This window comes from Charadrius vociferus, unplaced genomic scaffold, assembly GCF_000708025.1.
Source record: "Charadrius vociferus isolate BGI_N301 unplaced genomic scaffold, ASM70802v2 scaffold94, whole genome shotgun sequence".
Taxonomy (NCBI): Eukaryota; Metazoa; Chordata; class Aves; order Charadriiformes; family Charadriidae; genus Charadrius; species Charadrius vociferus.
The window spans coordinates 901,339-915,382 of NW_009648031.1; the positions used below are offsets into that span (position 1 = coordinate 901,339).

General features: G+C 38.7%; 1 protein-coding gene across 1 annotated transcript in view; it reads left to right on the forward strand.

The window, feature by feature from the left end:
* The window catches only part of DMD (dystrophin), a 927,929-nt gene that overhangs the window by 495,337 nt on the left and 418,548 nt on the right, over positions 1-14,044 (forward strand). Inside the window, exons 45-46 of the mRNA XM_009883534.1 lie at positions 9,777-9,931; positions 11,930-12,072. Of these exons, the coding sequence (XP_009881836.1) occupies positions 9,777-9,931; positions 11,930-12,072 (298 nt within the window). The remainder of the gene's footprint in view (positions 1-9,776; positions 9,932-11,929; positions 12,073-14,044) is intronic.

Sequence of the window (14,044 nt, forward strand, 5' to 3'; positions counted from 1 at the left end):
TTGTCAGGTGTTTTTTACTGATGCCTATTTAACTGTACAAAACATGCTGGGAGTCACTGTCATGTTCCTATTGCCTTTGCCATCTACAGAAATCATCAAATTTTTAATTAGGAACCATTTTGATAGAGGCCTGTGACACAATATTTTCCAGCTTTGAAGCACTTTTAAAACATAAAAATTACATTATGTAACAATGATTGCATCAGCTTTGCTTGTGGCTTTACAGTATCAACAATTCCCATTCTGCAGTAGATTTCTTGGCTAAACAGTTTATGCTATTTAATAGCATTGTGTTCCTATTTCTAAAAGAATCATAATTATTACTTTTCCTATAGATCACCCTGAATTTTAAGTCTCTATGTAGGTGTGGTTTCCATATTCTGGATCATGAAATTTTACCTTCATTGGTCCTCTTCTGTAACTTCTTGGTAGTCTAGATCAGTTCACCAGATGATAAATCTAGCTGATTACCTAACTGATAAGAATCTCCATCTAGCAGGCTTTCCTCCTCTTCTCTCCCCAGAGCAAATCAATGCTACCTTTGTGAAAAATCAGCTTCCATTGGCCAAAATGCTGTGGCCAAACATTAAAGTGGGTTACCCAGTTGATCAAATAATTATTTTTTCTAATAATTATATATTTTTTAAAAAACTGATACAATTAAATATATATTACCAATTTAAATTTTATTACAGCACTTTTTTATAACAACATCACAGGTCTCATTTTGAAACAGGTATTTTCTCTTCTGCAGTTACAGCATGTGAAATCATAAAAAGGAGTTGTTCTTGAAGACAAAAGTATGTTTAAAAGTTGCAATGTTGGCTTCTGAAAGCACCTAGAATTATTGGCAAGAATTTTTTTGCCACAGGAAAACAGGACATAGTGTATGTTGGTTTCCAAAGCCCACTCATGTCAGTTCAAGTAATTTCTCTGGCAATATAAAGTAATGTAAATCTTTACTGCTTCATTTGTCTATTTGAAAAACATAAACCGATTTAATTTATAGAGGGGAAAAAAAAAGTTTTGTGTAAATAGCTTAAATCAGGGGGAGATACAACTTGAAGAAAAGAGGAAAAGCACAGCATCTCTATGCTTTTCCCCAGCTGGAAGGAGCAGCTGACCCCACTGGTACTGATGCCACGAGGTGGTGGCTGGCTGTCCATGCTGCATTAGCTTCTGCCTCAATGTGGTTGCCACTCCTGAGGGACAATTTATTGTATTGTGAAATATCTTAACTTCTGTCCTGTGCGTGTCCTTCAAACTCTTAGATGTGTAAGATCTTGTTAAACCTCATGGTGAAACACTGGCACAGGTTGTCCAAAGACATCGTACATGCACCATCCCTGGAAACACTCAAGGCCAGGTTGGATGGGGCTCTGAGTGGCCATCTGAGCAATCTAGTTAAAGATGTCCCCGCTCATTGCAGGAGGTTTGGACTAGGTGACCTTTAAAGGTCTCTTCCAATCCAAACTATTCTATGTTTCTATGACTTTTCCACCAGGCCAGTTTTATTTAGTCTCTTTATGCTTCTCTGTGATTTAATTCTGCATAAAGACCTCTCCTAAGCCTTGGTAATCTGGGTTCAAAGTCACATGTTTAGTTGTGAAAATTTTACTTCTGAATTTGTTTGGGCTGAGGGGTACCATTTAATTCAGTTCCGCTTGAAGTAAATTGTGAAATACAGATTGCTGAGTTAGTTTTTTGTGAAGTACAGTGTACGTGAATAAGAAACCCCCCACAAGTGTGTGAAATGTAGTTAATGATAGTGTTAATGTGGCCCCTTGCGGGCAGCCGTCTTTGCAGTCATGGTAGGAACAGGGGAAAAGTATGTCACCTCACAAGCTCTATTTCTTGACCTGTGATTTAAGATTGTTTTCCACAGCTGTGCCCATCTTTGCTCTTAACCCCAGGCAAGCAGCACTGGTACCAGCACAATCTGCAGCTGAGTGCTCTGGTGTGGTGCACAGGGTAGTTTTCTGAAGCTTGTGTCCCCCAGGGTTCCCACAGTAGTGAGCGTGCCTGTGGGAGGTGCACCCAGGGAGGGAGAAACTCCTCTGCTTAGCGACAGAGCTCCGAGGGGAGGTATGTTGAGGAGTATCAAGCAGCCTGAGAGGTTACTGGAACTGCACGCTACCTTCACTGGGACAGACCTATCAGGCAGACAGGACGCATGATACAGAGGACTCCCTATCTTCTCTCCACCTGGCTGGATGTGGTGACTTAACAGATAGGGGGCAATGGTGACAAGTTTCTGCCCATCACAGCAGGTGTCTCTTCTGTGAATGCTCCACCTTCCCAGGTGCCCTTGCATAACAAGTATGAGGCTCTGCAAGTGGAACCAGACAATGACAAGGACAATGGTTTGTCTAGGTCGGAGGTGTGGCTGAGGTTAGTTGACCTACAACCTGCATTAAAACTGCTTCCATAAAGAAAAAAAGAAAGGTCATTGTCATAGGACACCCTCTTCTGAGGGGAACAAAAGATCCAATACACAGACTGGACTCACTTCTTAGGGAAGTCTGCTGCCTCCCTGGGGCCCAGGTTAAAGATGTGATGAGAAAATTTCCCACCCTGGTACAGCCCTCAAGTTATTATCCATTCTTGATTTTTCGTGCAGGCAGTTATTCCCTGCAATAAGAAGTCCAAGGACAATCAAAAGAGACCTTAGGGCCTTGGCACAGCTGGTTAAGCGATCAGGAGCACAAGTAGCATTCTCCTCTATCCTTCCAGTTGCAGGGAATGGTGAAGGAAGAAACAGGAAGACCCAGCAGATCTGTGCTGGCTCTGTGACTGGTGTCACTGGCAGAATTTTGGCTTTTTTGATCACGGGTTGGTTTGTATGACACCAGGCCTGCTGGCGATAGATGAGATACACCTGTCTCAAAGAGGGAAAAGGATCTTTGCCCAGGAGTAAGCAGGGTTCATTGAAAAAGCTTTGAACTAGATTTGAAGTGGGGGAAAGAGATAAAACCAACCTTGCTAGAGATAAGCCTGGGGGTGGCATGCTAATCTTTGAGAGATGGTGTGCTAGTGAGGTCCTTCAGTCTGCTCCATGATGTGCTGAGTACATTAGAGTACATTTGAAATGCTCTTGTACTAATGTGCGCAGCACCTTATCCATCTCAGTGAGGGCTGGGGATGGAGGTCCACACAGCAGCAAAGATGCAAGAGTTGTTGATGTGTTAGAAACCATGGAAGCTCCTGAGAATGGCCATGTAGGAATTAGGGCTTCTCCCCGCAAAAAGGTGATGGCACCAGTAGCCCAACTGAAGTACATCTACACCAATGCACGTAGCATGGACAACAAACAGGAGGAGCTGGAAGCCATTGTGCAGCACGAAAACTATGATGTAATTGCAATCACAGAAACATGGGATGACTCAATCAACTGGAGTGTTACAATGGATGGCTATAAGCTCTTCAGAAGGGATAGGCAAGGAAGGAGAGGCAGTGGGGTCGCCTTCTATGTTTGGGACTGTCTTGACTATCTAGAGCTTGATGACGGTGATGAAACGGTCGAGTGGGTATGAATCAGGGGAAAGGCCAACCAGGCTGATGTCATGGTGGGAGTCTGTTATAGACCACCCAGACAGGATCAAGAGGCAGATGAAATATTCTAAAAGCAGCTGGGAGAAGTCTCACAATCACTAACCCTTGTTCTCATGGGGGACTTCAACTTGCCAGATGTCCACTGGAAATATAATACAGTGGAGAGGAAACAGTCTAGGTTCCTGGAGTGTGTAGAAGATCATTTCCTGACACAACTGGTGAGTGAGCCACTAGGGAGGGCGCACCAACGGCCCTGCCATTTATGAACAGAGTAGGACTTGTGAATGATGAGGTGGCTGCAGGCTGTCTTGGGTACAGCAATCGTGAAATGATACAGTTTTCGATTCTTAGAGAGGTAAGAATGGGGTCAGCATACTGCTACCTTGGACCTCTGGAGGGCAGACTTTGGCCTGTTTAGGGGCCTGGTTGACAGAGTCCCTTGGGTGACTGTCCCAAAAGGGCAGAGAAGTCCAGAAAGGCTGGTCATTCTTCAAGAAGGAAATCTTAAAGGTGCAGGAGCAGGCCATCCCTGTGTGCCAAAAGACGAGCCAGCGGGGAAGAAGACTGGCCTGGCTGAACAGAGAACTCTACTTGGAGCTCAGGAAGAAAAAAAAAAAAAGAGAGTTTATGACCTTTGGAAGAAGGGGTAAGCAACTCAGGAGGACTACAAAGATGTCATGAGATTATGCAGGGAGAAAATTAGAATGACCAAAGCCCAACTAGAACTTAGTTTGGCTACTGCTGTAAAAGACAATAAAAAATGTTTCTGTAAATACATTAGTAACAAAAGGACTAAGTGTAACCTCCATCCTTTATTGGATGCAGGAGGAAACATAGTGACCAAAGATAAGGAAAAGGCTGAGGTACTTAATGCCTTCTTTGCATCAGTTTTTAATATGACCAGTTGTTCTCAGGGTACCCAGCCCCCTGAGCTGGAAGACAGGGATGAGGAGCAGAATGAAGCCCCCATGATCCAAGATGAAATGGTTAGCGACCTGCTACAGCACTTAGACATACACAAGTCTGTGGGGCTGAATGGGATCCACCCAAGGGTACTGAGGGAGCTGGCAGAAGTGCTCACGAAGCCACTTTCCATCCTTTATCAGCAGTCCTGGCTAACTGGGGAGGTCCCAGTTGACTGGAGGTTAGCAAATGTGATGTCCACCTAGAAGAAGGGCTGGAAGGAGGATCCAGGGAACTACAGGCCTGTCAGTCTGAGTTTGGTACCTGGGAAGGTTGTGGAGCAGATTGTCTTAAATACCATCACATGGCATGTACAGGACAACCAGGTGATCAGGTCCAGTCAGCATGGGTTTATGAAAAGCAGGTCTTGCTTAACTAACCTGATCTTCTATGACAATGTGACCTGCTTAGTGGATCAGGGGAAACGCTGTGGATATTGTTTACCTGAACTTCAGTAAAGCCTTTGACACAGTTTCCCACAGCATTCTCCTGGAGAAACTGGCTGTTTGTGGCTTGGATGGGCGTACTCTTTGCTGGGTAAAAAAATGGCTGAATAGCCAGGCCCAAATAGTGGTGGTGAATGGAGTTAAATCCAGTTGGCAGCTGGTCACAAGTGGTGCTCCCCAGGGCTCAGTTCTGGGGCTGGCTTTGTTTAATATCTTTATCAATGTCCTGGATGAGAAGATCAAGTGCACCCTCAGTAAGTTTGCAAATGACACTAAATTGGGCAGGAGCATCGATCTGCTTGGGGGTAGGAAGGCTCCACAGAGGGATCTGGACAGGCTGGATCGATGGGCTGAGGCCAATGGGATGAGATTCAACAAGGCCAAGTCCTGGGTCCTGCACTTGGGTCACAACAACCCCATGCAGTGCTACAGGCTTGGGGAAGAGTGGCTGGAAAGCTGCCTGGCAGAAATGGACCTGGGGGTGTTGGTCGACAGCCAGCTGAATATGAGCCAGCAGTGTGCCCAGGTGACCAAGAAGGGCAACAGCATTCTGGTTTGTATCAGGAATAGTGTGGCCAGCAGGACTAGGGAAGTGTCATCTCCCTGTACTCAGCACTGGCGAGGCCCAACCTCGAGTACATTGTTCAGTTTTGGGCCCTTCACTACAAGACAGACGTAGAGGTACTGGTGTGGTACTGGTCCGAACAAGGGTGATGAAGCTGGTGAAGATCCTCAAGCATAAGTCTTATGAGGAGCGGCTGAGGGAACTGGGATTGTTCAGCCTGGAGAAAAAGAGGCTGAGGGGAGACCTTATCACTCTCTACAACTACCTGAAAGGAGGCTGTAGCGAGGTGGGGGTTGGTCTCTTCTCCCAAGTAAGAAGTGATAGGATGAGAGGAAAAGGCCTTGGGTTGTGGCAGGGGAAGTTTAGATTGGATTTTAGGAAAAATTTCTTCACTGAAAGGGTTATCAAGCATTGAAACAGCTTGCCCTGCCTGAGTCACCATCCCTGAAGGTATTTAAAAGCTGTGCAGATGTGGTGCTTAGGGACATGGTTTAGTGGTGGTTTTGGCAGCCTTTGGTTAAAGGTTGGACTTGATGATCTTAAAGGTCTTTACCAATCCAAATGATTCTATGATTCTACGACCCTTGGCTGGTAGAGTAGGGTTCTTTTTTTTTTTTTTTTTTTTTTTTTTTTTTTTAATATAATCAGTACACATTTCCAAATAAGCACCTAAGAGTTTTCTCCTAGTTTCCATAGTGTCTTTCAGTTTCTCAAAAGAAATTACTAAACCCTATATACCTGTACTGTTGTAGTATTAGAGCATGCAGCTCCTCACTATCTGGTTCTTGAACACTAGCTGACAAAAATTGTCCTGTGTGACAGTATTTAAATTTATTGCTTACTTAAAATTACAGCTACAATCCATCTGAAATGCTTGAAATAATAGCAATCTATGGATATATCAGATGAGCTAGGAAAAAAAGCATCTTTCATTTAAACCTGTACTGCCTTTTACTAATCTCCTTTACACTAATTTTGTATATTTATGATGACTGAATGCATGATTTATTATCAGACTTCATAATACTTAATAATACATTCTGCACTTGCTTTTCCATATATATAATTTTTTCAGCCGTAATCACTGCAGATCCATTTCCTTAAAATGCATTAAGAATATTTATAATTCACAACCAATATTTCAAGAAGAACTTAGTGCGTTTTTCTTATCTAAATGCATTGAATTGACTCAGGAAATAAAATATCTACCACTTAATTGTAGATGGAGAATTTTAAATATCCCATTCATTATTATTGCTACTACATGCTTAAGTAAATTCTACAAAAACATTAAACTTGAAGGTAAACAAAGAAATAATGCTTCATATTTTAGAAATGATCAGGGAACATGTTTAAACTGTGCTGCAAAGAAAAAACCTTGAAAGTGTGAGCTACTTATTCATAATTATTTGGAAACATCAATGCATAATACTGTTTTATAAGGTTTTTCTTATCTGAGATATTCACTGCATATATTGTTAAATTGCTACTTTCTTAATGTTTTTAACTACAAAAGATAGGATGGATTTAGGACAATAGTTGGAGACACTTTCAAAAAGTGTACTTGTAAATTGAATTAGAAACACTTATTTTTTTCAAGAACACCTTTGTAGTGATGTCTTCGTGCCTGGCTCTTGCCATCCAGGAAAGACAATGTCACATGCATGGCAGCTCTCATATTTTTGAGGTGTCCTTAAGACGTGGAATGTTTAGTGCAGCCAGAGTGAGACGTAGCGGCTTGACAGTGAAGTCTGTCCAAGAATGTAGTTGTGGGAAATTGGCTAGCTGAGAGGGTAACATAGATATGATCCAGCTGGCCGAGCAGGAGCTTGAGAAACATCGGACTCAGCTCCTGTGATTGCTAAATTGGCGAGGACACCCTAACCCTGACTGCAGGTGCTATATGGTAATGAGAAGCCTGTGATCGCTCAGGCATGGGAAAAGAGGGAGTAGCTGCATGGGAGAAGAAGAGGTAACTAACCACGGATAAGGAGCTAAGGGATGGATTGATGAACCAATCAGAATGCTGTATTATGGAAACATGTATGTATTAGCTAATTATAAAAGACAGCTGTGTTATTCAATAAACGAAGCTTGCTGATTGCTCATATTGAGTGTCCATGTCTTCCCCTGTTGCAACAAGTAGTCTTTGGTACTTTACACTGGTTTTTAATCTACTGTTTCGGAGAGGTGTCTGCAGAGCCTGTAGAGTGTTCATTCATTTAGTATAGCAGTTCTCATTTTGCAAAGATGCCTTGTTAAGGAAATGCAGTAAACGCCAATAAGCCCCTCTTCACTAGTGGAATTTTCACTGCTGACCAAACTAGACTTCTATTTTGCACTGTAATCAGGATGATGTTATTTAAAAGGAATTTTACAAATCTTAGTTTTTCTTTTGTTGTTTTCCCGCTAACCAAATGCTTTTACCTAAAACATTAAGGAAGCAGCTTTCTTTCCTTGTAAATAAATGTTTCAAATGGAGAACACTTGAAGTCACTTGAATACTTTTATTCTCTGGAAATTACAGTGAGGGAAAAAAGTCTTATAAGAGTTGAATGACTTAAAGATAGACTTCTTAATATAGGGTGAAATGTTTTGGGGATTTGGATGTACAAAATTCTGTAAGGTAGATACTGACTGTTGGAAATTTCTAAATTTCTGTTCTGCTTGAATAAAACCGTTTATTCTATAGTTTCAAAGCTGTTTGTCAAACTGTGTGCATGTGCACAAGCAAGTATGTCAAACAACAACTGTTTTCAGTATTTTTTTGTTAGATGATGTGAAGCTGATACTTTATTGATTCTCTTTTGCCTGAAGCTTATTCATATAACTTTGCTAAAGAGACATCTTTGCTTGTCAGCCGTCATAAAACATAGTTTCTGAAAAATAAATTATTTGTAAATAAATAATGGCATAGTTTAAAATAGATGTCATTCCATTTGACTTCTCAGAGTGTTCTATGGGCAGTGACCATCATAGCAAGTATGAGAGACCAAAGAAATTTAAAACCATTTTCATTCTGCTATAATATATTTTTTGCATTCAGAAATGATATATTAATAATACTGACATTGATTCTCCACTGTAATGTTGAGTTATATTCTTAAAATACTATTACAATCTCTCATTATATTTAATAAATGACCTAACCACTCAAACTCAGTTGGATCTTGAAAATAACAATAATAATTTAAAAATGTTGGGTTTACATCTTTTGCTTTGATCTCAAGTAACCTTAGTAAAATAACAGCAACAACAAAAACCTACTATTATTTAATAGATTATTAATTATTAATTAATTTTAATAATAATTGTTTAATCTTTCCATACAGGTGGGACTCAGTGTAACCTCATTTTTGTGAATCAGTTGGGAGGATAAATTACAAGTGATTTATATAAAACATAACTTTTCTCCTTCAGAAGAGATCCACCCAAAATGTTAATCCCAAATGGCTCACATCCTGCCAATGCTCTTCCCTGCTGCCCTTATCTGACTTTAGACACCTGCAATGTTTATGTCTTAGTTGGCAGTTTGGATTTCCTTTAATTAATAAAAGAAAAAGTTTGTATGGCAGAATTAATCTCTTCTTGTTGTAAACATCTAAGATGAATCCATGTATCACACCCTAGTAATGCCAATTGGCATTCAATGAAGAGTACCTGAGCAAGTAAATCAACAGCTGAGTTGTAGATGAAGACAAAGCAGACATCTAAAGTTAGGCAAGATAAATCGTATCCTATTCCTTCTCATGGACTACAAACTTTACCTACTCTTTGTGTGCTTTACACAAAATATGTGGCATGGTAACCAGAATATCTGTTTATACAATATATTCAAATGGGTTTAAGTGTCACTTTTTACAGATTCAGTTTTGCAAAATTTGGTGCTAGAATTCTTAGTTTCTGATACTGGGCTTCTGTGCTGTTAGTTCACACAAAAATCTGGTCTTGAATTATTAACAGTTCTAGTTCTGGTGTCCTTGTTTGCTCCCTGCCATATGTAATCCTGAAGCTGGATTTAGTGATGTAGCAAGTTATGACTTGAGTTTTTCTTTCAAAATGCTTCTAATGCCATGTTAAAAGGGTGCTGGTCTGATAATTTTGATATGAAAAAAGTCTATGGCACACTTTTAAAAATAATTAATATAAATTATAAGAATTTGTTTTCCCTTGTCTTTCTTTTGGTATGGATAAGCACTTCAACATAAAAATAAATGGATGGAAAAATTAATTTCATGTTTTTATTACAGGATAGAGGAAGAAAAGAATATTTTATCAGAATTTGAAGAGGACTTGAACAAGTTGATTTTATGGTTAGAGGAAGCAGAGAGCATTATTGCTATTCCCCTTGAACCAGGGAATGAAGACCAGTTAAGAGACTGCCTTAGCAAAGTAAAGGTATCAAGTTTTATTCTTGATATTTTCTTACTTTATCTATTCTACACTGAGTAAAATTAAATGGTATTTTCAGAGAAGTCTTCTGCCATCAAACACAGCATTAATTTAACTTTTTTAGATAAATCAAAGCAGTGAAATTTCAAAACCTAGGTACAAATATATATTGATCATACTAAAATGGGAAAAGTAGTGGAAAATGTACTGAAAGGAAAATACTAATCCTGTCACTAGGTAATGAATCATTATCTTTTTCATCCTCATTTCTTAATTCAGAACTTAACTGTTTTGTCTGTAAAACATTTCTCTATAGGTGTCTTGTTAATCTTTTATAACTTCTCATTTATGAAATGATAATCAGAATCTCACAAGAGTATCTAGTATTGCATGCATAATTATAACTGTCAACTGATTAAAGTATCACTGCAACATTTTCTAGACTAAACATCGAGGTGAGTTTTTAAAAATGCTTCTTAAAAAAAACCTAAGAGAATATTAAATGTTTCTTTTTAAAGGCTGAAATATTCTAATGAAGATGTTAGAGCTTTTAGACTATGATATTGCTAATAAATATATGCAATAGAAGTTGCTCTGTCTAGTTTCTGAAGTGTGTCTAATAGAATAACAGTGATTAATAACTTGCACAATAATAAATTTAACTTCAGTTGGAAAATGCATATTACTTATAGTATACCTGCCTAAATGTTTCCTGTCCTCTCTTGAGGGTAAGGACTAGTTATCCTTTGTGCTAATTCAAGTTGAAGAAATTCAGCGAGTGATGGAATAGAGTATTAAAGAATCTAAAGAAAACTTGTAAGAGTTTCTTCTATCCATCTTTCAACAAAATCTGAAAAAAAAACCTAAAGGATTTTTTTAGTAAAAATCTATCTTCACGTTTCCTTTTAAATAAACAAAATTAGCATAAACAGTACTGCATAGCATTTGAGGAAATGAAGACTTAACCATGTGCTGAGTTTGTCCCTCTGACTGTTTAGCATATAATGTCAGCAAGTTGAACAGAGAATTTGTGAGGCTTTGCCTCCATTGTTGAGGATGTCAAAGCGAAGGCAAAGAAATACTTATAAGGGATGTTAGATGCATCTTATAATTTGCAGACATGAGTACAGGTTTAAAGTCTAAATTGATTGTTTAGAACCATGAAGGCTCCCACTCTTCATTTATACACAAATATTTCCCAATTGTAGTATTCCCAACATAATCCATAATTAAAGGTGTTAGCATCTCTTATTCATATCTTATTTTTACAGTCCACCTTGTTCTTTCGGCACGACACAAGAGAATACATCCTAATGCAGCAAATAATAATGCATTGGCTTGCAGTGTGGCTCATTTCATACCTATCTGTTAATTTAAAAAAAAAAAAGAAAAAAAAAAAGGAAAGCCACAAAAAAACCTTGAAGAACTTTGTCCTTTAGTTACATTATCCTTACTTGATATATCAAGTTACTTTGACAATGTAAGTTTGCAGTAACTGAATACAGGATGGAGAAGTGGTACATTTAAATGATACCTTGCATCCTTTGGCTTTACTTGTGGTTGTTTTTTTTTAATGAACATACATGAACATTCTTAATTATGAGGTTAGACTTGAGGGCTTTTCACCACATACCAGCTGGGTGACTGTTCACAGCATTGAACATGTTAAAACCCTTCTCCAAAGTGCTTGATCTTTACCATATTAAAAGATTATTAAAGTATATATACATAAGTTATTGAGTGTCCAGAAGTAGAGCTTATCATGCAATAGTGATTAATATCCCGAGAAACCCCATATTTTGGCTTTTAGGACTCTCTTTAGTCTTTATCGACTAATGCAGTCTCTTTTAGGGGGTTTTAACCTTCTACATTCCAAAAGCAATGGTTATTTTGTCTTGAATTGAGTTTATTTCTTCAGCTGATACACAAATCGATAAGGGTGAAGATAAGAGAGCTGAAAATTCTACCGCAGTTCATCTTAACTGCTGTATTTGTCTGTTTCAGTCAAGAGTTGAAGAGCTACCGCCACACAAGGGAATACTGAAACGATTAAATGAAACCGGAGGAATAGCACTTGGAAGTGCATCGCTGAACCCAGACAAAAAGCATAAGCTTGAGAGCACACTGAAGGAGGCTAACCATCGCTTGTTAAAGGTTAGACATATTAGTGATATAACTGTGCTATAAAATTTTAATCTGCGGCAAATATTTGCATTATGTATTTTCTTTTTGTATGTATTATTTTTCTCTCTATGAAGAGACACTTGTATGCATAATGAACCTGAGGAAGAAAAATGTATACAATACACTGCTGTGAAAAACAATGACAGCAAACTAGGGCCATTAGTGCCTGAAGTGATGATGTTGCATGAAAATATATTCCCGAAATTACAGGTCTGCTGCTTAAGAGTGGAATGCAGAGCATTATTTTTGTAGCCTGGTTGTTTGGAGGGTACAGCAAATATTCCAGCTTTTGTGACTCAGGTGTGTGAAAGGCAGTAGCAGGTTGGATTGCCTTTATGGAAAACCTTCTCAGTTCTCTTCTCTCGTCTCCTCTCCCCAACACCAAGGTGGAAGCTGCAACCATGGTTTCATGTTCCACCATGCTGCTTCTAACCTTGAGCTTTGAGTTCTGGTTTCTGTGTAGCAAAGTACCACTCAGTTTGGTTTCTGTGATCTCCATACTCATGAAGTAAGGGAGGATTTTGTTGTATTTTATTATTGAGATAGCATATTTTTGTCTTGAGAACTGGTGACAATGAATATCACATATGGTAACGAGAGGTAGATAATTAGATAATTTGAGTGCTCTTATGTAGGTAGCTTCTGCTTCTGATGTAGCAGAAATGGTAGAAAGTGCTGTCCAGAGGACCACAACCCAAGGTGTGGATTAGCCTGGTCAGAAAAGGTCAATGTAGAATCAGCTGAAGGATTTCTGTTGGGACTTTTTCTGAGTACCTTACTGAAAACACTAGCTAGAGTTTCTGGTCAAGAATACTACATCCTGCATTTTTTTGTTACCATTTCTGTGAACACAGTTGAATTTCAAGCACAGACCTGGGAAATAAACAGGAACTTATTTGATGTGGGACTCTCATTAGTTTCCTTCTAACAGAAACGTTCTGGCAAGGTTCAGAATAATAGTTAAAGGCTCAGGCAAAAGTGGATAATAAATATTGATCACATTCACAAACTCCAAGTTGGACACATAAATCATTATTTGGGTGCCTGGGTATCTCTTTCTCTACAAATGGGTTTCTGACATCGATCTGTATGGAAGAATTCAGAACACTTTGAGATCAAAAAAGCATTATTTACTAGTTGAAGTAAGCATATATGTAGCTGAATTTAGGCACCACGACTTGCGGATCTGAGCAGCAGTATTAAAAAGACAACATTAGTTTTCAGGAAAAAAAAAAAGAAATTACTATTAGTAAAATTACACAAATACATTTTAATGAAATCTGTATTTTGTCTCTGAATGTAAGCTTTTACTGATTAGTAATATACCTAAAAACTTTGCATTTTCACTTTCTGCTTGCTGATGCAAAAATGTTGCAGGTTACTTGTCACAGTCAGAACAACTATGAATGCTGCTGAAAGCAGTTAGGTCTGAATGAAATATGGAGGACAAAGCTACTGTTAAATGAATCATTCTCTTTACAAGTTTGTCTCCTAGATCTAAGTAATATTTCTGACAAGATATTAGGCTTGGAAGTTACCACTTGAAAACTTGCATTTACTCCTAAAACCAGAAAATTGAATTTCCATTTGGGGCAATTACTTAACCACATTATTTTGATTTCAGTTATCTACCTGTGTGGATGTATAAAACTGAGAAGTACTCACTGGCCCTTGCTAGCTGAATCTAAAGAATCTGAAACATGCAGGGTATTTTTGTTGTTGTTTTGGTTTGGTTTTTTTTTTAATGAACAGAAACTGAATTTGAAAATTACAAGACTCAAATCCATACGTGTTCTCTGAAGGTGTTCTCTTTCTCTGAAGGTTTTCTATTTCCCATATCGTCTTGACAGAAGTAAAAAAAAAAACAAACAACAAAACAAAAGAACAAAAAAAACCCCCAAGAGGCAGAAGCTTATTTTGAGTTTCTGTCATTGGATTTTTC